Source organism: Hordeum vulgare, chromosome 1H (assembly GCF_904849725.1).
Source record: "Hordeum vulgare subsp. vulgare chromosome 1H, MorexV3_pseudomolecules_assembly, whole genome shotgun sequence".
Classification (NCBI taxonomy): Eukaryota; Viridiplantae; Streptophyta; class Magnoliopsida; order Poales; family Poaceae; genus Hordeum; species Hordeum vulgare.
In genome coordinates, this window is record NC_058518.1 from 514,030,380 (window position 1) to 514,054,651 (window position 24,272).

A 24,272-nucleotide genomic window follows, 5' to 3' on the forward strand; every position below is an offset into this window, starting at 1 on the left:
TTAATTAGCAAATGAACATTAAATTATCTTGTTTTCTTCTCTGCCTTGGTCACGACACAGATAGATAATCTTGCGACAAATTATCTGCGGTATGCAGAGTTTTTTTTGGAAAAGGAGGTTCAAACTCTAGCCTCTGCATCAATCGATGCATACGGCCATCTTTATTAATTATTCAACATAGATCTAACAAGAACATACATCAAATCATCCGAAGCCATCACTCACACCTACGAAACTCGACAATGTGGAGTGAGCTCACTCCCCATATCTAAAATCGATGCCGTCATCGATCCATCCACATAATGTATCGGAATCGTCAGCCTGTGCAGCAGACCTAAAGCGTACACCACATGCACACGTTTTAGACGCCGCCATCATCATCAGGCCGCTGACCCATCTTCAGGAGACAGATCTGTATCATCCTTGCCAGTCCGTCCATCCGTCAACGCCACCACGGCTCGTCACTCCAGACGCGAAGATTCTGAATGATCTGTCGTGCGTAGCACCTGCCGAGCAGGCATGACACAGCGTAGTACCTGTAGGACAGGCATGACTTGACATCTCCACCGAAAGCTCCGTGCAAGAAGATCGACACCACCACGGCGCCAAACAGCGCCACCGCCCTGCGCTCATTCGTCCAGACACGAAGATTCTGGCAGAACTGTCGTGCGTAGCACCTACCAACCAGACATGACTCAGCGTAGCACCTATCGTCCAGGCATGGCTTGACAGTTCCACCAAATCTTCGAGCCACACGAAGCCGCTCCATCTCCTGCCTTTGCCATCCAGCACTTCTCCACAAACGATGCTCCCAAGAGAGAAACGGCACCGCAGTACCGCCATCGTCCGATCTGGAAAGTCAGATCTTAGGGTTTCCCCCGAAGCAGTGCCCACCACCAGCAACCATCCAGGACCCACATAGCGACCATCACCACTCAGCCCTCAAGGCGACGCCTCCAGGAAGGTCACGACGTCAAGGACGCCACCGCCGCCCACCAGAGTTAGGGTTTTCACCCAAGAGGCGGTGAGGTAGGAAGTGGAGGAGCAGACGTAGACCGACGTCTTCAGGAAGAACAACGGCACCCTTGAGCATCGTCGTCGGTGCGGCCGGCCAGGGCCGACCAATGGATTTCCCCTTATCTGAATCTCCTCCACCAGCTTCATCCACGGCAACGCCAGGAAACCGGAGGAGAGAAGCACACCGCGGGTATCTAGATCAATGAAGATCCAATCTGAACAGTGACGAGTACCACCACCCTGCGCTGGCCGACGACGTCCGGGCGCTAGATCCAGAAGGATATAATCCGAACTCGACGACGCATGCGACCACCATGTCTTTTCCCTCCCGCAGCCGCCACACCGCGCCACAAGAACGAACCCCATCCCTCGACGCGCTCCGCACGCCGCCGCTAGGATCCACATGCCGTGCTGCCGCACCGCGCGCTAGTCCGGCGCCTCCTCGCGAACGGCCGTCCCGCGCCAGCCATGTCGCGTGAAGGGGAGAGGATCCTCTCCGCCGCCCCTGCCGGCCAGGCTTCGCCCGGCGGCGTTGCTGGCGTCGGCGAGGATGAAGGAGGAGCGAGGGAGAACCGACGGCGGCAGCTAGGGTTACCCCCTGGTCGCCCACGGGGACGACGGGAGGGGGTTACTGGGGGTGACGGGAGGGGCTTATGGAGTGGAGGCGCCCGTCGGCGAGGTACGGCACCGGCGAGATCCGATCTGGAGGTAAAGGGGTCTCCTGTTGTAGAGGTACCGCGAGTCTCCTCTACATAGGTATGCCCAGCTGATCTGCGGTATGCAGGTGCAGGAACAACTGAGACATCCTTCTCAAAACAGGCTTTCGCCCCGACTTTATATATAAAGCAAATAGTCCAACATCCATACAGCCACAACCCAACATAGAGAAAGAAACAGAAAATGGCTGGGGCCACAGCACAGTCACGCCCAAGTGAAAGAAAAGGAAACAAAAAAGGCCACCATCAGGGCAAGCTAAGAGGAAGGCGAACGGACGGAGAGCCTTCGGGCGGACGCCCGCAGCACGTCGAGATACATCTGAAGTCGGTCCCGGGCTCGGGGCCTAGCGAGTGGATGCCAGAGCTGCAAGAAGGCAAGAAATTTGAAGAACGAGTCAGATGCACACCGCTGGAACACGCGCTCAATCACCATTTTATTATGAGTAGTTCAAAGAGTCCACAACATAGCTGCGAAGACAAGCCAGAACAATTGGCGCTTACGGCCAACCTGGGTGGCCCTAATTTGCAGAAACTCTGCAAGATCATGAGCCTCCCACTCCGGTCCCAGGGCCTCACGCACAAAGCACCAGAGGGCCTGTGCAGCTACGTAGGAGAAAAGAATGTGCGTTCCAGTTTCCAGGATGTGGCACAAGGGACAGGAGCCGTTGCCCGGACCATGGCGTTTCAACACCTCGGTCTCCGAAGGCATACGGTCGTGGAGAAGCTGCCAAACGAAAATCTTGATCTTCAGGGGCATCGGGGCCTTCCAAAGTGGGGATAACCACGGAAGGACCGGCACCCGGCAGAGCGCCTGATAGGCAGAACTAATGGAGAATTCTCCCGAGGGAGAGAGACTCCAGGAAACATTGTCATTGACGGAAGAGACCGGGAGAGGGACCACTTCATTCAAGACATCCCATTCCTGGACCTCGGCTGGTCCGAAGGAGCGGCGGAATGCAAACTGCCATCCGTCCTCCAAAGCAGCCGCAGAGACAAGGACAGTCGGATCGTCACAAATAGCAAAGAGCCTTGAAAACCGCAAAGGCAGAGGCTCTCCATCAAGCCAGGGGTCCAACCAAAACTGAGTCCCGGACCCATTGCCCACCCAAAACCATAAACCCAACCTTGTGGCAGCAACCATGCCCGTGCAAGACGACCAAGAAAGAATAGGTATTTTTGTTTAACCATCAGTGTTGAGTAGACAAAAGGAGAGAGAGCATCCTAGCTAGAGAAATATCATATCATATAAAAAAACCGTGGCTTGAAAAATTTGGCTAACTTTTAGCTTACTAATAATATTGTGACAAATTATCTGTGGTATGCAAGGAACAGCAGTGACATCCAACCCTGTGGCAGCAGCCATACAATCACAAGCCGACGGAGAAAGATTAGGTATTGTTGTTTAGCCATCAGTGTTGACTAGACAAAAGGATAGAGAGCACCCTAGCTAGAGAAAGTATCATATCATAATGAAAAAAGATCTGCTCCTTGAAAATTAAGCTAAATTTTGTACTTAGCATACTTACAATCTTGTGACGAATTATCTGCGTTATGCAGAATCAGAAACAGCTGGAACATCCAACCCTGTGGCAACAGGCAGGTCAGCGCAAGCCGACGGGGATATAATAGGTATTCTTGTTTAGCCATGAATGTTGAGCAGACAAAAGGAGAGAGAGCACCCTAGCTATAGAAATATCATGTTATAGAAAAAAAAAAAAACCGTGGCTTGAAAAGTTGAGCTAATTTTTCTAGTTAGCATGCTGATAATCTTGTGTCTAATTAGCTGTGGTATACTAATGCAGAAATGACCATGATATTCAACCCTAGGACATTCAACCCCGCGGCAGTAGTCACGCCGGCGCAATCCAGCGGAGAAATATTAGGTATTGTTATTTAACCATCAGTGTTGAGCAAACCAAGAGAGAGAGAGGGGGGGGGGGGGGGGGGCACCCTAACTAGAGAAAATATCATATCATATACTCTCTTCGTTTCTTTTTATTCCGCGTTAAGATTTGGTCAAAGTCAAATAATATAAAGTTTGACTAAATTTATATCAAAAAATATGGATACCTACTGTACTAAAATTATATAGTATGAAAATACATCTCGTGATGCGTCTAATAATATTGATTTCATGTTGTGAATGTTGATATTTTTAAATATAAACTTAGTCAAACTTTACAAATCTTGACTTTAACCAAATCTTATATGCAGACTAAAAAGAAACGAAGGAAGTACTATATAAGAATATAAAAGAACTGCGGCTTGAAATCGGAGTATATAATATAAGAATATAAAAGAACAGCGGCTTGAAAACTTGGTCTAACTCTTTCACCTAGCATACTGGTAATTTTGTGACTAGTTAAATTAACTGCGGTATGCAGATACAGGAACATCTGTTACCTCCAACCCTGTGACAACAGGAGCCGCGCCACCGCAAGCCGACGAAGAAATATTTGGTATTGTTGTTTAGCCATCAGTGTTGAGCAAACAAAAGGAGAGAGGGCACCCTAATAACTTAACTAGAGAAAATATCATATCATATCGGAAAAAAATAACTGCGGCTTGAAAACTTGGGCTAACTTTTTCACCTAGCATACTGATTATCTTGTGACTAATTAAATTAATTACGGTATGCAGATACAGAAACATCTGTTACTTCCAACCCCGTGCCAGCGCAAGTGGTGATGCCCATCTCCATGGCACGTCCGTCCTTCCGTGCCGTGAACCAAGACCTGTTCACACCCTTGAGCGTGCCGATCGGCCCTTACCATGTTGGTTATTGTTCAGAAAGATGGAAGCAGGAGAAACAGCGCGTGGCCGAAGAGACCCTAAGGTGTCTCCGGGATTCGCGCGGCCCAGAAGCAGCGGATCAGCTGGAGTGGAAGGTTCGGAACCTGGTGGACGGTGTGAGTGGTTGCTACGGCGGTTTCCCCGCCATGGACTCGCAGAAGTTGTTCAGTATGCTGCGGAATGATGGGTGCTACGTGCTCCGTTTCCTTGTGAAGTACCCTGGATTTCCGCATGTCCAACTTCCCAGCGGCGAGGGCAACACGGTGATGTGCGACATCATGTACCTCCTTGAGAACCAGTTGCCTGTGACCGTCCTTCAACGGATCCATGAGTGCCTGATTACTGGGAGCAACGTCGCCGTCGACGTCCGCGAAGCCGTACAAGGCTTTCTTCTGTGTCTGCTGAGAAAACATATGTACGTCATCACAACAACAGGGACGCCGCCGCGCGAGCAGGCGGCAACTTGTGATCACCTCCTGCAACTGGTGCAAGTCTACTTGCAGCCAAAATCTGAGACCTCTTCCGTTTGCGTAGATGCTGATGAACAGCCGGAAGAAAAAGGTCTTCGCGTGGGCCGGTGGCGCCGGGCGACGGAGTACAGCAGGTACGGCAACGTGCAGCTCAAGCCTCGGACGCTCGAGGATGGTGCGGAATCCATTCTTGACGTGTGTCTCGTAGGAAACACGCTGTGGATCCCTTGCCTGCGGATCGATGGCAGCACTTGGACGATGCTACGCAATCTGATGGCGTTGGAGGAGCAGACAGGCACACGCCCAGTCGTCACGGCCTACTGCATGTTCATGTCGCAGCTGGCCTCCAAGGTGGAGGACATCGAGCTGCTGATGAGGAAAAAGATCGTGGATCACTCCTGGGGCAACGAGGAGGAGGTCGCACGAGGCTTCGCCGACCTCTGCAAGAAGGTGGTCTTGGACGTCAACAACGGCCACAGTAACTACCTACGAGACACATGGCGCGAGCTGCATAAGCGCTGCGAGAGCCGGGGGCACAACTGCTGGGGATCATTCCTCGACATGCACTGCGGCGACACCATGCGCATCCTTGCATTCGTCACCGCTGGCTTACTGTTTGCTTTTCAGCTGATTCAAGTCATCCTTGCCGGTATCTCCTTACGACAACATGGCAAGTAAGCAGCCGCACCAGCTTAATTATTATTGGCTGCTGTAATAATAAGGTTAATTTGAACTGTCAGGTTTTTTTCTCCCTAGACTAGATCAGTCTATGTGCTGGTCTCAGTGGGTTTTTCCTGGCGCTTTTAGGCTTTGCATTGCTTTTTTTCTTTTGAATCTTCACAAACTGGATTCGGCCGGATGGCCTTGTCGTTCCTGTGTTCTTTTCTAATGGAGAACTCCCAGCTGGGCGCTTTCTAATCAGTTGAGTAGTACTCCCGCCGTTCCATAACATATGGTGCATTGGTTTTTTCCGCTTAGTTTGAGTTCCGTTTCTATGTTTATTAGCCCTTCCGTTTCGAATATATATACGCATATCCTTTTTAGAAAGGAGTTCTACTTAAGGGATATCATTGGTTCGTGACTCATCTATGGATATATTTCCTTCCTCTGGAGCATCGGACATATCTTTATAATACTTTGAAATATATGCCTTGAGTTGCTCTTGTCCTTCGATCCAACCTTCCTCCTGGTTAAGGGGATGAATACGTTTTTTTCCTATGTCTGCCATTGGCGACATTATGAAAATATCTCGTGTTCGAGTCCCCTTTCAGCAAGGTTACTGCCATAGATCTCTGGTATCATTTGAGTTCTTCCTCACGCAACATACGTGCTACTTTCGCATTAGATTGGTTTTTAAGCTCGATCTCCTGCGGTGATAGGACACGTAATTCTGCCCGACGGTCAAGCTCGTCAATGATGGAACAAAGGCGTTTTTTTTTCTTTTTTTTTAAGAATACCAACTGTGTGTCGTGTCCAGCCTCGAAGATAGTTACGGAGATTACGATTTTTTTATTCCATTTTCGAATAGGTGAATCACCATCCACTGGCTTGGAGCACACCTTTTTTTAACTAACTCATAAAATCCATCACGTTCCAACCATCCCAACTCGAATTTGAAAGGATGGGGACATGGTCAGCTAATGCCTCAATAGGTTCGAGAGTGCGCACTGTTACCAACGGGAATTTATCTACCCAATCGATCCTCATTAGTACCCAATCCAGCTTTTCGTATGTTGGCTCGGGAAGGCTATTCGCCCAACTTTGATCGTAAACCATCATTGATAACCCTTACCTATCTGCATTTGTCCAACTTTTATCCAATACTAGCTGAACTCTGCTGAAAAATAAAGTCAAAATCAAAGCATTTATATGCCTCGCAATGGATCACAGGAACAATGTAGTTTTTACGTTTAAAATCTGAACCAAACATATCTGAGAAATACTGAAAAATTCAAAATCAAGGCCTGGCGACGCCTCACAATGGATCATGAAACAATTTAGTTGTTGCAGGAAGTATTGCTACACAAGCACAATTTTGTAAAACATGAACCACCTTCCAGCCTGTGTATGTAAACACTTGAAAACACTAATACAAGTACTGTCCGCTCTGTTCACTTGGTAACTTTACCTTTTATTAGAAAACAAGCAGTCTCCATTATATGATTTGTTCAAAAGTCCAATGTCGAAACCTAAACAGTAAGAAATCAGCATGTAACTTGTTAGTCATAAATTCTGCAAGGTGTAAAATTGATAATATATGTTCCAACAGAAATAAAAAAAATTCTACACTTACATATCACCATGTCAATTAGGGTTAAAAAACATAGCACAAACTAAAGTGAAATGTTCATATCGTATAGTTCACAACAGGAAAGAACAAGACAAGTTATTTCTCAACTTATCATAGCAAAGAAATAATTAATCGCATGTATATTGAGTAGGGGCAGAGTTGATAGAATGCATTGTACCCATATGACTCTTGAGCAACTATTTTCTACATCGTTCAGACAAAATTCTTTTGCAGAAATGATGCAAACCAACTCCAAACTGGAAGAAAAAGAGTTTCATTGACATCCAGCCATCCAGGTCCAGGACAACACACATATTTGTTGGCAATATTAGTTTAATCATCCTATCCGAAATATTATAGAGAGTAGAGGCGTACCTGCTTCTTCCCCATTATGCTTCTTTGCAGCTTCATCTCTCTATTGTCACATCGATGTGCGGGTGCAAAAAGGATAGGTAAAGAATCAAACAATTATCATCTAGGTAAGATGTGTAGTTCTATTGCAAAGTGAGTAACATACGGATAGGGATATGAGAGAATTTAAAGATAAACGAAGACATGCCTACACTTGCGCATCAAAATTCGAAGCAAGCAGGAAGGACTCACTAATTAGAGGTAGGGGTCGAAGGGCGCAGTCGCTGGGAGAATGGCAACACAGCGGGCAGCGTGCCACCACCGTGAGGAGCGCGTAGTCACCACAGGAAGAATGACCCTCTGCATTGAGCGCGAGGGTACGGGCTGTGGTCTGGTTGCAGCAAAATGACATGGCAGTGTGGTCCGTCCCGTGCCGGGGAGGAAATGAACAGTCCCAAAATCAGCGCGTGGGCCGTATGAAGGGATAGTAGATCCACGCCGTGTGGAGGCGGCGCGCGAGAGGGGCACAGATCGACGGCCGCCTCCACTTCGGGGCAATGGTACCTTCCTCCACATCGGGAGAGGAGTGGAGCAACAAGATGGGAGACGCCGCCGCTCTTCAGATCGAGAGAGAAAGAGATAAGGAAGAGAGGCCAGAGAGAGATAAGGTGGGCTATGGGGGCGAGAGTCCAGAAAATTTCGTATGGGCTTCGCGCGCTAAGTTTTCCCAGGCACACGCGCACAAATATTTGGACGCCCCAGTTCTCGACCCACGAACAGTCTGGCAGTACTTTACCGACACATAGTTTTTTTTTTGAGCGGGGAAAGCCTGACCGCTTTTATATTGCATTGAAAAACACAGTTACATCATTAGCTAATGTATCAATGAGGAAGCCGGGAGGCTCCTCCATCCACTTTATAGTCTTAATGGGTTCAGCAAACCTAGCTAGAGTATGAGCTACTATATTTGCTTCCCTTGAGCAGAAAACAAATTGTATCAGAGACACATAGTTTGATGCCAGATGTTTCAACATTTCCGACCGAACAGTTGGTCATTACACGCGAGTATTACCGACTAACAGTTTGATAGTGGTTTTTCCAGCCAAAAGTCGGTCGGTGACAGTGTCGTGCTGTAGTGTATGATGTTAGTTTATTTTCTAACCTTGGTCAAACACTCGAATGATTGACTTGCATGATAATCAATACACCATATATATACTCTAGAACGGAGGGAGTATACCTTAGAAGCATAGTTGATGATAGATCCAATAATATTAATGTTGTGTCGTAAATGTTTTAGTTTGTTAACTTATGTAATATGGATTGGAATGAGTAAAGAGCTGTTCCTGTAGTCATCCAATCCACTGCCAGTCTGCCACATACATAGGGGCAATAGGATGGGAAACAAAAAAAAACTTTACTAGCGGCCATGAAATGGTCAACGGTTTCCCTTTCTTCCTTCGGCCTTCCTTTTTTGTTTACATTGCCAATGTTGGCTTTTGAACGTGCGTATGCAGCTGTACAGGCGTGCCTACGCGATTCTTGCTTCGGCCGGCTACTTGACGGAACTTGCGTAACTAGCGACACGAATAAAACTGATCGATGGATTTGATGGCTAAAGGCCCGTGTCGAGCCTTTGCTTTGTATTGCTTTTCGTTTTTCTGGTGTTACAATCAACACCCCTAGGGTGTCTTTTATACACGTCCACAAGGGACTATGGAAATAGACTAGGACTAGGAATCCTAATACTACTAGGACTCGGTTTGGCTTTCTTTCCTAATCCTACATGAGCAACATGATTAACATCTACATTCACCTCCTTAATCTTGTTGCTTGACTTCACTTCTTGCACTCCGACTTTCCTCCTCATCTCGATGAACTTCTGTCGACCGAGGGACTTGGTGAAAATATCGGCAAGTTGGTCTTTCGTGTTCACATGTTGAACCTCGATCAACCCTTCTTCAATGCACTCCCGGATATGGTGGAACCGGGTATCTATGTGCTTGCTCCTTTCGTGATGAACCGGATTTTTGCACAACGAGATTGCAGCTTGGTTATCGATCTTCAGTGACACCTTCTGCACCTCCCGCTTTGCAAGAATAGCTAGGAGTCTTCTCAGCCACACTGCTTGACAAGCCGCCGTGCTTGCCGCTATGTATTCTGCCTCGCATGAAGACAGTGCCACCACCTTTTGCTTCTGAGAATTCCAGCTAATCGGATTCGGGCCAAGGTAGAAAACCATGCCCGTTGTGCTCTTTCGGTCATCAACATCACCTGCCATGTCACTATCTGAATATCCACGAAGGATCAATCCTTCCTTTCCCTTTCTGTACGTGCAGCCAAGATTAATTGTGCCTTTCACATAGCGTAGAATTTGATTGACCGCGCTCATGTGTTCGGTTGTCGGATTCTCCATGAAACGACTCACGATCCCGACTGAATAAGCCAAGTCAGGTCGGGTATGCACCAAGTATCTTAGGCTACCCACAACGCTTCGATACATTGTGGTGTCCACCGGCGGATTTGAGCTACGCTTGCTCAACTTGTGACGTTGGTCCATTGGAACTTGTGTCGCGTAGCAATCTGACATGCCACACTTGTCCAATAACTTGACCGCGTAAGCCGATTGACATAGGGAAATCTCTCCGGAGCTTTGCTTCACTTCGATGCCCAAGTAATAGCTGAGTAATCCCAGATCACTCATGCTAAACTTGTTCTTCATTTGTGCCTTGAAACGTTCAATTTCTTGTACGCTATCTCCGGTGATAATCAGATCGTCAACATAAACTCCAACTAGCAGGTTTGAGCCTTTGGAGTTCTTTGTATAGACTGCGTGCTCGAGGGGACATCTCTTGAACCCGAGCGAGACCAGACTTCGGTCTAACTTTGAGTTCCAAGCTCTTGGCGCTTGCTTCAACCCGTAAAGTGCCTTCTTGAGCTTGTAAACTTTCCCTTCTTCGCCTTTCTTCTCGTAGCCGAGGGGTTGTTCCACGTACACTTCTTCTGTGAGATCGCCGTTGAGGAAAGCGGATTTAACATCCATATGATGAACCTTCCAATCCTCTTGTGCTGCCAAAGCTAGGAGCACTCTCACCGTCTCGATTCGAGCAACCGGTGCAAATACCTCATCATAGTCAACTCCTTGACGTTGAACGTAGCCCTTTGCAACGAGTCTTGCCTTGTACTTCACAATGGCACCCTCCGTGTCCTTCTTTAACTTGTAAACCCACTTCAAACCTATCGTCTTTTGGTTTGGAGGTCGGGTTACCAAAGTCCACGTGCCATTGCTCTCAATTGCCTTCATCTCCTCATCCATGGCGTGCGTCCAGCTAGGACTTTTTCTCGCCTCTACGAAGTTCGCCGGCTCCTCAACTCCGAACAGACATAGTCCGGAGTACTCGAGCGTAACTGGCTTTGTGTACTTGTAGACTTTCTTGAGGGTCTTGTAGCGACGAGGCCCTGAGGAGTCCGTTGTGGCTTGCGAAGGAGGCGACACAAATTGTGTCGGTGTTGATGCACTTGAGGAAGACGGCTGAGACCTTGGTGTGTCATCGACATCCGTGTCGTCGGCGTAGTCGTCGTGACCGTGACCATCATCTTGATTGTCGTCGTCACTATGCGCCTCGTTGTCGATGTTGTCGTCGAGATCTCCACCTGTGTCGTGCGCGGCGTTGTCGCTATCTCCTTGCAACCTATGCGCGTCGTCGTCGGTGTCGGCACCATGATGATCACTACCATTGTGGTCACCTTGGTTAGGTGTCTTGCCAATCACCTGGACATCCTCCCCTGCATCATCATCAGTTGGAAATTCAACTGCAAATATGTTACTATTTGGAGCATCGTCGGCTGCGGCGCTCCAATTCCACGCTTGGTTTTCTTCAAACACGACGTCGCGTGAAATCCGTAGACGCTTGGTTTGTGGATCGTAGAAACGGTATGCCTTGGTGCCAGAACTGCTCTCGTATCCGATGAACACCATCTTGGTGCTACGATCGGCAAGCTTTGAGAGGTGCGGCTCCGCCGTCTTCACATGTGCCACGCACCCGAATGTCCGTAGATGAGACACATTCGGCTTACGTCCGTAAATTGCTTCATACGGAGTCTTGCCGATCACCGCCTTCGTTGGAGCCCGGTTGAGAAGATAGACCGCCGTCGAGACAGCTTCTCCCCAAAAAGTCCCTGGCAGGTTCTTGCTCTTGAGTAAACTCCTTGCCATGTCAACGACGGTTCGATTGCGCCTTTCAACGACCCCATTCTGCTGCGGCGTGTAAGGTGCCGTGAGGAACCTCTTTATGCCAATCTTCTCGCAGTAGTCGTTGAACTCATTCGACGTAAACTCTCCGCCGCGATCTGTCCGTAGAGCGCGAACCTTCAGCTTGTGTTCCATCTCTGTTGCAGCCTTCAATTTCTTGAACGCTTCAAACGCCTCATCTTTAGATCGTAGGAGAATGACCCACATATATCTCGAGTAGTCGTCTACCACAAGGAAGAAATACTTCTTTCCAGCGTGAGTTGCCGGGGTGATAGGGCCACATAGATCACCATGGAGCAGCTCGAGTGCATCACTTGCACGATAGGTAGACTGAGCAGGGAATGGCCTGCGGTGCTGTTTTCCAACCAAGCACCCGTCACATACTCGATCAACATGGTCGATAACTGGCATCCCGGATACCATCTGCATCTTTGACATCTTCTTCAAGGCGTAGAAGTTAACGTGTCCAAATCTAGCATGCCATAACCACGAATCATCATCACTCTTGGCAAGCCAACACTCCGGTTGAGATTGATGAAGGTTGAGGATATAGAGCCTATTCCGTGTGCGATTAACACGAGCTAGCACGTTTCGGAGGTTGTCGAAGATCGTCATCACTCCGCTCTCTATATTCACCTTGCATCCATTCTCGTCAAGCTTCCCAATAGAGATGATGTTGTTGCGCAGCCGTGGGATGTAGTACACTCCGGTGAGTATGCGATGTTCGCCTGTGAGACCCTCAAAGAGGACAGATCCTTGTCCGCAAATCTCCACAGCTGAACCATCACCGAACTTGACCGAGCCTTCAACATCGTATTCCAGCTCGAGGAATTTCTCCTTGCACCCCGTCATGTGGTTACTGGCACCCGTGTCGAGATACCACGACACGTTCTGATCACCGGATAACTTTGGTGTCACTTTTTCCTCATGAAGTAGCACCTTCCGGCTTGGTTTTACAACCACCGTTTTAGCGAGATCACAAACTTCGGCCATCAGAAGACCTGGACCTTCGTCTTCCTGCTTTGCCAAATTTGCCTTGATCTCCCGCTTGTTAGGCTTTGGACAATCCTTCGCAAAGTGACCCATCTTATTGCAGTTATAGCACTTGACCTCGGACAAGTCCAAGTTCCGTGGTTTCTGCTCTTTAGATTGGCCCGCCTTACCACGACCTTGTGGTTTGCCTTTTCCTTTGCCTTTTCCGGTTTGTCCATCACCCTTCGTGTTGCCTGAGCCTTCGCCACCGTCACGCCTTCCTTTGCTACTTGGGGCCTCCCAATCTGCGCGCGAGTACATGAGTTGGTCGCTACCTCCTCCTTTGCCTTTTCGACAGCCACGAGCATTCTCTTCCCATGTCCGCAATCGTCCGATCGCCTCCGTTATGGTCATGTCGTCGATGTCGTAAAGCTGCTCGAGCGTGCCGATGATATACGTGAATTTATCAGTGACAGAACTGAAAAATTTCTCCACGATCTCGGTCTCATCGAGCTTTGCACCAAGCGCGCGGATCTCTCCCACCAAAGTAGTAAGACGCATGGCGATCTCTGATACCAAATGTTGGCTTTTGAACGTGCGTATGCAGCTGTACAGGCGTGCCTACGCGATTCTTGCTTCGGCCGGCTACTTGACGGAACTTGCGTAACTAGCGACACGAATAAAACTGATCGATGGATTTGATGGCTAAAGGCCCGTGTCGAGCCTTTGCTTTGTATTGCTTTTCGTTTTTCTGGTGTTACAATCAACACCCCTAGGGTGTCTTTTATACACGTCCACAAGGGACTATGGAAATAGACTAGGACTAGGAATCCTAATACTACTAGGACTCGGTTTGGCTTTCTTTCCTAATCCTACATGAGCAACATGATTAACATCTACAGCCAATTCCTCTTTCAAGAATGAGGAATATTAGATTTATATTTGTTATACAGTATTGATTAGGTTAGGGCTAAGTGTCTTTATTATTGGTGGAAACCCAATGGTATGAAGGGCATCATATGGAAAATATCCGTTGGGTTCACTCCAGTTCTTCTCTGATCGTCAAGGTAGACGCTAGGGTGCCATATGTACCACGTATTGATACTCCTTGATCTAGGGGATTATGTCCGGTCTCGGCATAGATTCATGATGGCAGTGGCAGTGAGGTCTTCTTGAGCATATCTTACAATACAGCCATTAATCAAGAAACTTCATCAATCATCACAAATTGTGTGCCTGGGTTACTGCTTTCACATTTTTCAACAAGAATTTTTTTCGGACGCCATGCTTTCATCAACAAGAATTGTGTGCCACATCAACTGCTTTTGACACAAACAAGATTATACTAGAAATATATCTAGTGTTTTAATTTATCCCACTGTTTAGTCATAATGCTGGTAAAAAGGAACCAAAATCCTCTCCTGAAAATAAGAAAGAAACCTCTATAATACATCATCATTGAAAATTGAACTGGTGAAATACACACAAACAATCCATTCGATAAAATGAAGAAAAGTGTGAAAACCCCCAGGTTTCGTCACACTGAAAGAAACCATAAATCTGTTTCACATGTTCAGTACGAAATAATTATTTTATGGAGCTGATACAAATGCGTTCAAGCACCTACTACAGAGTACAGGCCGGTTGGATTTCTAAACCAGAACAAACTGGCCTTGAATCATCTAGTTACTTAGGACCTTCTATAGGTTTTGGAGCCTTTCCATGTTTCCCTTCAGTGGCTTCCAGAGTTTTCTTTCCAGGTTGGAGACCTTTTCCAGGTGATTCTCCAGAGCCGGAAGGGTGTTCTTGCAAAGGTTTTACTGAAGTCGTAGATTGTCCTGAAAACACATATTATTGCTTAAAGACCATGTGCTCCAAAGAGCACCATAAATGAAAATGTTCAATGTCCTTTTGTTTTTGTTAGGAAGCCATAATTGCGCAATCGACTACAAATAAGAACTAAGATGAAAATTAAACATATCAATAATTATTTGTCACACCTCTTTGCAAGAATGTAACAAAAGAAGAGATGATCTATGGTTTCATATGCCAGGAAAAATAAACAAGTTGGAAATGGGTTGATGGCAATCTAGCACGAGAATACTTGATCCTAGCAGGAATCATAGTTTTAAATAGGTGTTCATCCTCTTAGTGGAGGACCTATTCTAAACGCTATAGCGCGCTATTAAAATATTTGTTCATGTGTTTTGATCAATGTCCCTTAACGCAAGACCTCTTGTAAACGCTATAGCATGCTATAGCGCACTATTTAAAACCATGGGAGGAATCATAAGATACCAGAGAGCATGGCAAAATGACGGTTTAACACCGGTGTTGTTAACAATGCGATTCGTGCATTTTGTTGAATATACACTACTATAATGAAGAGTCAAAATGCTTCTGAATAATATGACCGAACAGAGAAAATCAACCGAATCAATTCGTTCCAATGATCTAACATATGCCTATCATCACTTGTCATAAATGTGAATTATATTCAATATCAGTAGCATCCCAAGTGAAGAAAATTGGAATATTTATCTTGTATTGATTCGATCCCAAGTCCGGCGTATATAAAGTATAGAGGAGATGGTATCCTCATAAACTAGAAAAAATTGCATGGCATAAAATCGGAAATCTCCTGCTTCAGAGTCCTGGCTTCGTGCAATATGTGCATTGTGCCGCTATATAATACCAAGCGCAATAAATAATAATGTTGTGTTCATTATAAATAGAATAAAGGTCCCAGAACAAAGTGGAAAGATAAAAGTCATTAATCTAGTTTATCTCCCATAGTTCGGTGTTCCTCTTTAGGCAATTTACTCAGATGAAAAGGAGTACACAAATATGTAAAATGAAAATCTTTCAATTTGCAAGAAAATCATGCAAGCAAACTCAAGTGCACTTTGTCATCTCAATTATGGGCAAGTAAATCACTTTCGGGAAAATGATTTTCTTTCCTAATAAGTGTTCAAAGAAAGTGACCATTCAACATTTCTAACAGTACAAATATAATTTTCAAGGAACATGACGCTCTCATCAGCATATTGAAAACTGTACATCAAGAATTATATCAGGGATTAATAATCCCTTGATCAAACTTATATCAACAGCTTTCATTAACATAGAAGTAAACTCATCTACAATGAAGTTCAAAGAATACGAGATAGAGGAAGAAGGGAGCCCTCACTTTTCTCTTTCTTTGCATCATTTGTCGATGATAGAGGAAGATGGGAGCCCTTACTTTTCTCTTTCTTTGCATCATTTGTCTTATCGACGACGGTCATGGTCTGGTCCTTGGATGGGGGAGTGATAGGCAGTTTCTTGAGATTACTCGTTTCTCTTGGCGTAAGCTTCACCTCATATTGTTCTTTCACATGCTGTAAACAAACAGAACATTATTAGTTGACTGTTGCATCGATCTTATACTCGAGGTAAATTGGAGATAACCCACAAATGTATAGGGAGTTTTGCTTCGTCCACCCCCTCCCCCTAAAACTTTGCACGAATCTTAAAGTTACTTAAAAATGTATTTTTTTCATACTTCCATAATCAACTAATTCTAATCCCTGTTCCTGTAGTGGATCAAATAAGAGATCACAGAACGATCTCAACTTTTTTATTGAAGGAGTAAACTATAATCTCCATCTTTAAGCTGCATCAAAAATTGCAAACATTTCAAGTGGGGTGTACCGAAGCCAAACTCATATATAGGTTCGACCATTACATGTCACTTGTCACTAAGTAAGGACGGGGCCAAGCTCACCTTCACACTGCCCTTCAAAACAAGGGTAGCGACGCATTTGATATCGATTGTACATTTTTCCAAGCAAGCTATTGCATCACTTGAGTTGGTAGGCAGCAGGAATGTCCTCTCGAAATCGTCTAGTAGTTTTTGCTTCTGCTGGATAAAGTCTGCGCGCACATACGATGGTATCAGATTAACTATATGACAAAAAGTGCAATTATAGTTATCGTATACTCTTTTTTTTAGAGCTCTTTTACAGTACCCACAAGTAAATAAGAGCCATCCATTTACTCTAATCTGATGGATAGAATTGTTTGGTACTCCTATATGGATACCTGGGAGTACTACAACCAAAATTTGAGGAGTGCCTTGATTTCAAGGGTAAATTGGTAATCTAGATTGGTAATTAATGTGGTATTATGTGAGTGTCGTATTTAATTGGCCAAAGTCTGTTTTAAACCTTAAACTCGTAGAGCTGGTCGGAATCGAACCTCAACCTTTGAATCCCTGAAATCGATACCCTCTGATCCCGCTCAAAATCAACCCTACACCGATCCTAGACCTGTTTGTCCCACTGGAAAAGTGCAATCCCGGCTGGAATTACATGTTCGCTCAAATTTGATGTGCAAAGCAATAAATGTAGCACCCCCCCTCTTATTGTACTTGCATGATGCATGTACAAAGAAATCATGCATAGCCATTAATTTTCTTTCTCTTATCTCTACGAAAATTAAATACGATGCGAGACTCAAATCACTTTAACTCATTTATACTCAAAATGAGCCTAGTATAATAAAAATCTAAGATTTTTTAGATGAGCCGTATAAACTGAAAAGCAGGGAGTACATGTCCAGGCCTCGCTATGTACATGCATATGGTACGATGGGTACCATATGCAAATAATGTCTGGTTCTTTTCAACTACAAATACTTAGGTACAGAAAGAGTATATAGAAAAGGAGGTAAAATGCATTTTTTGTATGGCTTTCATTTGTGCGACCATTGTACTGTGTGTTCGTTGTGGGGGTGGGGGTGCTATTTTCACATCTCCATGGAAACAGAAGCTGATCAAACGAATCCGAGATCTCAGCTGAGGATAAAAAAATTAAATAGTGAATCACAAATACTTTTTACAAATCCACAGAGGTACATGTTCTATTTACTGTATATCTCAAGAAAAAGAGCAGTGCTCTGCGCCGGCGCGCGGCCTGCCCGATCCGTCAGATGTATGCGGGCCACACCGTTAAATCTTCATGCAGCATTATTCTCTCGATGCAATAAATTTCGTCATGATGCAGCAATTTTCGTCCATAGTTGCAACAAAAATATAGTTGTAGCAAAAAAATATCAACGTGGTCGTAACAAAAAAACGAAGCTGATGATGCGTGGTAGCAAAACAAAAAAAGGGTTGTAGCAAAACAATCCGGTGAACTCGGGTTGTAACTCTGACGAACGTGTATGCAACTTCTTTAATGAACGGCTGCAGCAAAAAATGATGCCAGTTGTAGAAAAAATTAACACACTTGTAGCAAAAGTAAAAACATCGATTGTAACGAAAAATACGACAAACTGAAGTTGCAACCAAACATATATGTAACTTTTTTACTGGACAAATGTAGCAAATAAAAAACGTTTGTAGCAAATATGAACGATGGTTACAATAAATTTAGACGAAAAAAAAATTACATGCCTAATCAGCTGCATGCGCGGATCGGCCAGAAACGTTTCCCCAACAAAAAGCCTTGATGAGGAACTAGAGGTCAGCACTAGGCGGATAAAAGAACCTGTCTGCTTACCTTTAATAAACGTAGGCACAGTGTTTTCTTCCCCATCTTGACTTTTATTTGTGGAACCAGTGGATTGTGCATTGAAATACTTGTCTCGTTCATCGGCAACGCTAAACGTAGACGCCATAGCTCCTGTGTTTAACCTTAAGAGTTGGTGAGCACAGGAGACAGAGATAGCGGAGGGGCGTATATATACTCTACCAGTGTCTTGGCTGAGTCGAGGTGGCCGGCAGTGCCCACTCCACGCATGCATCGGTTGCGTGAGATGGTGCCTATTCTAAGAAAGTTGAAACTTTGAACAGCACTTTTCTGGAGTACAAATACAATCATCGCGATCTGTACTCATTATGTTCCTATCAGGCTTCGAAAGTTGACTCGTTTATACCCTAGCCTACTCGATCAACTTCAGATCGATTCATGACAACATGGCACGCGCGCTTTTACAAGCAAAAGACGCCATATGGGTCTTAGTTAAAGCACCCAATAATTGTACTTGGGATCGGGGTTGGAGCTTGTGATGAGTACTTCAAAGCAGCAAATATTGTGTTACACTGCATTAGTTATTACATTATGATCGATGTGCTGAAAGTTCAACGCTGATAAGTATCATAGTCATAGAAACCTAGTATGATGGGGTTATAGTCCCAGGATAGGGTCATAGGCCTGCCTTATAGGTCCTATCCAAGGACTATCCTTCATAAGGGACAAGACCCTTAGTCAGTTCCGACTGAATTAAGGACTTCCCATCATCCAGTCGGTGACGATTCCCCCACCATCCAGTCGGGGACGAGCATTCGGAGCGTATTAAACTTACCGACTGGATTCCACTCTGTATATCGTAACCTCCCTGGAGGGCAACGGTCATACGTTTTCATGCACCATTATTAGCATTTAAGGCATACGTTACCTGTAACGTAGACATTTATTCGCCACTACTCCACCCCTGTGCACCGGACCGTTGTGAAGGGCAGCGCACTCTATATATATAAGCCGCCCTTCCCCACTGGTGCAGGGGTTAGCATTTCACTGTACTCCATATTTCACTCGACATTAAGCTCCAAGAGCACTGAGACTTAGGGCTTTTACCTCCACCGTAGAGGGCCTGAACTCATACAACCTCGCCGTAGCTAAGGCTCTGCCCATCCTTTCGTACCCTACACATCTACTGTCAGACTTATACCCAAGACAGTTGGCGCCCACCGTGGGGCAGGCGTCTAAGCGACTTCCGGCGAGTTTGCGACTACATCTTTTCATCATGTCGTCCGGTGGAGATTTGTTCATGGGTCATGAGATCCTCTTCGGCGCACTCTCCTTCATCGTCGACGATTCGGCATGGCTTCGGGATGCGCCTCTCGACGTCGAGGCGTTCCCCACTCGCGGGGCTACACACTTCCGTGCCGGCGCTCGCGACGTCCTTCTTCTCCAGCAGTCGGCTCTGGTGTCGATCCTCGCCCCCGTCACGCGCCGCAACAAGCGGTCTCGCCGTCCGCGGCTCCAACGTTGGGTGCGACACACTCAGGCGCGCCAGCACGCGTCCTCTCAAGTGGCGGTCCTCGAGTCGGTTGTGGTCACGCCGTCGTCCGAGTGCTTGGACTCAGTTCCGATTGAGATGCCTTCCGAGTACTTGGGTCGCGGGCCTGTGGCCGAAGTTCTCATGGCCAATTCCCATGAAAGTCCCCGCCAAACTGGTCGGAACGAGCACGAGGTCGGCGAGTCTTCCGACGCTCGGCGTCAGCCCCACCGTTCCGCCAGTCGACGCGCTCGTCAGAGCAACGTGGAGGTGTTCCGCACGCCCGTCCTCAACCTGGCTGCCGCTGCCAAGATAGCCGATTCCCTCCAACCGACTAATTCAGAGTCTGGTAGAGGGATCGAGCAGATCCGTGCCCTGTTGCACACGGCGCAACAGCAGAATTCGGCGGTCTCCCAGTCGCACAACAGGATCCACAACAGTTCCGTCGACGCGAACATGCATCGGTCGGTTTTCAGCCCCGATTCTCATCAGCGACATAGAGGAGGCAGCCGTTCCATGAATCCCGAAGATCGTCGCCGTTCACGCACCCCTCTGCGGGGTGGGCCTTACGGGCCCCGACATCAGGATGATCGGCGTTCAGTCGGTGACACGTATGATCCAAGGCCCGACGCAAGAGGGTACATCGCCCAGAGGAAGGTCGACAGGAGTCGAGCTCACCGTGATGGTCATGACAGAGACCGTCCGAGTGGAAGCAGGACCATCGTTTCTGGCCCCGAGTGTTTCAGTCGGGCCATCCATTCGGCTGAAATCCCTCCCAACTTCTGATTGGCGACTGGGATCAGCAAGTTTACAGGAGAATCCAAGCCAGAAACGTGGCTGGACGACTACAGAGTGGAGGTCCAGATTGGTGGCGGAGATGACCAGGTCGCCATGAAACATCTCCCCCTCATGCTCGACGGCTCGGCACGAGCGTGGCTGAACCAGTTGGCTCCTTCAAGCATCTACAGCTGGGCAGATCTGGCCCGAGTCTTCATCAGGACCTTCGAGGGCACGTGCAAACGCCCTGCTGGTCTCGTGGAGCTCCAGCATTGTGTCCAGAAGCAGAATGAGCCCCTGCGCGATTTCATCCAGCGTTGGACAACCCTCTACCACACGGTGGAGAACGTCATAGAGCACCAAGCAGTCTGCGCCTTCAAGGCAGGCGTGCGGTACAGAGATCTGTACCTGAAGTTCGGTCAGGCAGGCGACATCTCCATGAGCAAGATGATGGAGATAGCGGCACACTATGCAAATGGCGAAGAAGAGGACCGCATTCGTAGAGCCAAGCATAAAGTAGTCGCCGATGGAGATGGGAACAGCACTCGGAAGCAGAAGCAGAAATCTCCGTCCACTCCGCAGGCAGAGGCCGCAGCCGTTACCAATGCCAAGTTCAAGGGCAAGGGGAAGGCGCAGTTCACCCCAAGAAGAAGCAGTTCGGAAACTCCATCCTGGATCAGCCATGTCCAATCCACACGAAAATGGACGAAGAAGGCAACGCCATATTCCCGAAGCACACCACTCGGCAATGTTGCCTCCTGATCCAAGGGTTCGGCGATGGGCAACCGAGTGAAAAGGACAATGAACAGGATGATGAGGACAAGGAGGATCCGTTCCCCCAAGTCCATGCAACAATGATGGCTTTTGCTGACGTGGAAAGCAAGAGTCGACTGAAGCTGGTGAACAGGGAGGTGAACATGGCCACCCCAACCAACCCCACGTTCCTCAAATGGTCTCAGACTGCGATCACCTTTGACCAGTCGGATCATCCAGCACACGTGCCCACCGCAGGGAGACAGGCTCTGGTCGTCGACCTGGTGGTGGAAGGAGTCCGACTGCGCAAAGTCCTCATGGACGGCGGCAGCGGCTTGAACATCATGTACGCCGACACTCTCAAGGGGATGGGCATTCCGATGTCCAAACTTAGCGAGAGCAGCATGTAGTTCCACGGAGTCGTCCCTGGACGAAAGGCCAAGTCACTTGGCCAGATCGCGTTAGACGTCGTTTTCGGCTCCGACATGAACTTCTGCAAGGAAAAGCTGACATTCGAGGTGGTACACTTCCAGAGTGCATACCATGCGATTCTGGGCCGTCCGGCATATGCGCGTTTCATGGCCCGTCCATGTTACGTGTATCTGAAGTTGAAGATGCCGGGTCCCAAAGGTGTGATCACTGTCACGGGCAATCGGCAGCGGGCCGAGGATCGCCGATCAACAGATGGCTATCCTCGAGCTGGACGAGTACAAGAAGACAGCCGACCCTGCTGACTTGATGCATTCTAAGAAGCCAGCTTCGGAGTCCGCATTCCAGTCGGCGGGAGACACAAAGAAGGTCAGCATCCACCCGACGGACGACACCGCTGCCCCGACGAACATCTCCACCACCCTCGATCCAAAATAGGAAGTCGAGCTCATCCAATTCCTCCGTGAGAACTGGGACATTTTGGCATGGAAGCCCGCTGACATGCCAGGTGTACCCAGGGAGTTGGCTGAGCAGCGACTTCATGTGGATCCCGCTGCTCGGCCCGTCCGAGAACGCGTGCGTCGGTCCGCCGCGCACAAGAGGAAAGCAATCGGAGAGGAGGTGGCTAAACTTTTGGCAGCCAACTTCATTCGCGAGGTACACCACTCCGAGTGGCTCGCCAATGTTGTCATGGTGCCCAAGAAGGACAAGTCTCTCCGAATGTGCATTGACTTCAAGCATCTCAATAAGGTCTGCCCGAAAGATCATTTCCCGCTCCCCCGCATTGATCAAATTGTTGATTCGACTGTGGGTTGCGAGCGTTTGTCATTCGTTGATGCCTACTCGGGCTATCATCAGATCCGTCTGTATGGCCCCGATGAATTAAAAACAGCCTTCATCACCCCATTTGGGTGCTTCCGCTACATCACTATGCCATTCGGTTTGAAGAATGCAGGAGCAACTTTTATGCGCATGATCCAAAAATGCCTCCTTGACCAGATCGGTCGGAATGTGGAGGCGTATATGGATGATAATGTAGTCAAGTCACGCAAAGGTTCCGACCTGCTGACTGACTTGGCGGAAACATTCGCCAACCTTCGTAGGTACGATATCAAGCTCAACCCTGCCAAGTGTTCATTCGGTGTTCCCAGCGGAAAGTTACTCGGTTTCTTCGTTTCCGAACGAGGGATCGATGTCAACCCCGAAAAGATCGGGACCATCGTCCGAATGGAGCGACCGGTCAGAATACATGATGTTCAAAGGCTCACAGGTTGCCTAGCGGCTTTGAGCAGGTTTATCAGTCGACTCGGCGAGAAGGCGCTACCTCTGTACCGACTCATGAAGAAAATCAGATACTTTCGAGTGGACAGACGAAGCCCAAATTGCATTCGACGACCTCAAAGCCCTGCTTTCCACCCAGCCGGTTCTTACTGCCCCGCTCAGTAAAGAACCCCTTCTTTTGTACATCGCGGCTACAAATCAAGTCGTCATCACTGTTCTCACAGTCGAACGCGAAGAAGAAGTCAAAGCACACAAGGTTCAGCGGCCAGTGTATTATGTCTCCGAAGTCCTGACTCCTTCCAAGCAGAGGTATCCCCATTATCAAAAGCTTATTTACGGGATCTACATGACTGCGAAGAAGGTGGTTCATTATTTCCAAGACCACTCGGTGTCTGTCGTTTCTGATGCTCCGTTGTCGGAAATCCTCCACAATCGAGACGCATCAGGCCGAGTGGCGAAGTGGTCAATGGAGATGTTATACTGCGACATCAAGTTCGAAGCGAAGAAGGCTATAAAGTCTCAAGCTCTGACTGACTTCATAGCAGAATGGGTAGAACAACAGCAACCAACTCACATCTACTCGGCTCATTGGACAATGTTCTTCGATGGGTCCAAGATGTTGAATGGCTCCGGCGCTGGCGTAGTGATCATATCGCCAAAAGGTGATAAACTCAAGTATGTGCTACAGATACATTTCGATTCCTCCAACAACGAGGCAGAGTATGAAGCTCTCCTTTATGGATTGCGTATGGCCATCACACTCGGCGTCCGTCGCCTGATGGTTTATGGCGATTCAGATTTGGTGGTTAATCAAGTGATGAAGGAGTGGGATGTAAGGAACCCCACCATGACTTCATACTGCAATGCAGTGAGGAAGCTCGAGAAGAAGTTTGAAGGTCTGGAACTCCACCATGTTGCGCGACTGAAAAACCAAGCAGCTGATGAATTGGCGAAACTTGGATCCACTCGGAGACCAGTCCCGAGTGATGTCTGCCTCGAGCACCTGCACCTTCCCTCAGTTAAAGAAGATCCTTTCACAAAGGAACCAGTACAACCAAAGAGCTCGACAGATCCGATTGAAGTCGAGGTCCCCGCTGTGGTTGATTTGATCATGGAGATTCTTGCTC

General features: G+C 47.4%; 2 protein-coding genes and 1 long non-coding RNA gene across 5 annotated transcripts; all 3 read right to left on the reverse strand.

The window, feature by feature from the left end:
* Positions 1-1,723: 1,723 nt before the first annotated feature.
* LOC123421776 lies at positions 1,724-2,693 on the reverse strand. Its single transcript, XM_045107608.1, has 2 exons — positions 2,235-2,693; positions 1,724-2,097 (listed from the first exon to the last, which is right to left on the reverse strand). Exons 1-2 carry the CDS (start codon positions 2,488-2,490, stop codon positions 2,078-2,080), a joined length of 276 nt encoding a protein of 91 aa, XP_044963543.1. The 5' UTR covers positions 2,491-2,693; the 3' UTR covers positions 1,724-2,077.
* A 3,775-nt stretch (positions 2,694-6,468) lies between these two features.
* On the reverse strand, positions 6,469-8,237 carry LOC123421792. Its single transcript, XR_006619957.1, has 3 exons — positions 7,890-8,237; positions 7,662-7,701; positions 6,469-7,185 (listed from the first exon to the last, which is right to left on the reverse strand). It is a non-coding gene; the product is annotated as an uncharacterized LOC123421792 (long non-coding RNA).
* A 6,052-nt stretch (positions 8,238-14,289) lies between these two features.
* On the reverse strand, positions 14,290-18,568 carry LOC123421803. 3 transcript variants are annotated; one of them, XM_045107610.1, is made up of 4 exons: positions 18,405-18,567; positions 16,628-16,776; positions 16,106-16,241; positions 14,290-14,699 (listed from the first exon to the last, which is right to left on the reverse strand). In XM_045107610.1, the coding sequence occupies exons 1-4, from the start codon at positions 18,520-18,522 to the stop codon at positions 14,548-14,550; spliced, it is 555 nt and encodes a 184-aa protein (XP_044963545.1). In that variant the 5' UTR covers positions 18,523-18,567; the 3' UTR covers positions 14,290-14,547. The 3 variants fall into 3 exon arrangements, with proteins under 3 accessions (XP_044963545.1, XP_044963544.1, XP_044963546.1); XM_045107609.1 differs by having other exon boundaries at positions 16,052-16,241; XM_045107611.1 differs by lacking the exon at positions 14,290-14,699 and having other exon boundaries at positions 14,706-16,241; positions 18,405-18,568.
* Positions 18,569-24,272: the final 5,704 nt, after the last annotated feature.

What these genes read in the sequence shown, in the direction of transcription:
- LOC123421803 (XM_045107609.1), bottom strand. Translation starts at nt 18,522, where the DNA reads ATGGCGTCTACGTTTAGCGTTGCCGATGAACGAGACAAGTATTTCAAT. An exon ending in TTTTGAAGGGCAGTGTGAAG is followed by an intron (nt 16,242 to 16,627) that starts GTGAGCTTGGCC and finishes GTTTGTTTACAG; the next exon opens with CATGTGAAAGAACAATATGA. An exon ending in TGATGCAAAGAAAGAGAAAA is followed by an intron (nt 14,700 to 16,051) that starts GTGAGGGCTCCC and finishes ATGTGTTTTCAG; the next exon opens with GACAATCTACGACTTCAGTA.
- LOC123421776 (XM_045107608.1), bottom strand. Translation starts at nt 2,490, where the DNA reads ATGCCCCTGAAGATCAAGATTTTCGTTTGGCAGCTTCTCCACGACCGT. An exon ending in TAGGGCCACCCAGGTTGGCC is followed by an intron (nt 2,098 to 2,234) that starts GTAAGCGCCAAT and finishes GCCTTCTTGCAG; the next exon opens with CTCTGGCATCCACTCGCTAG.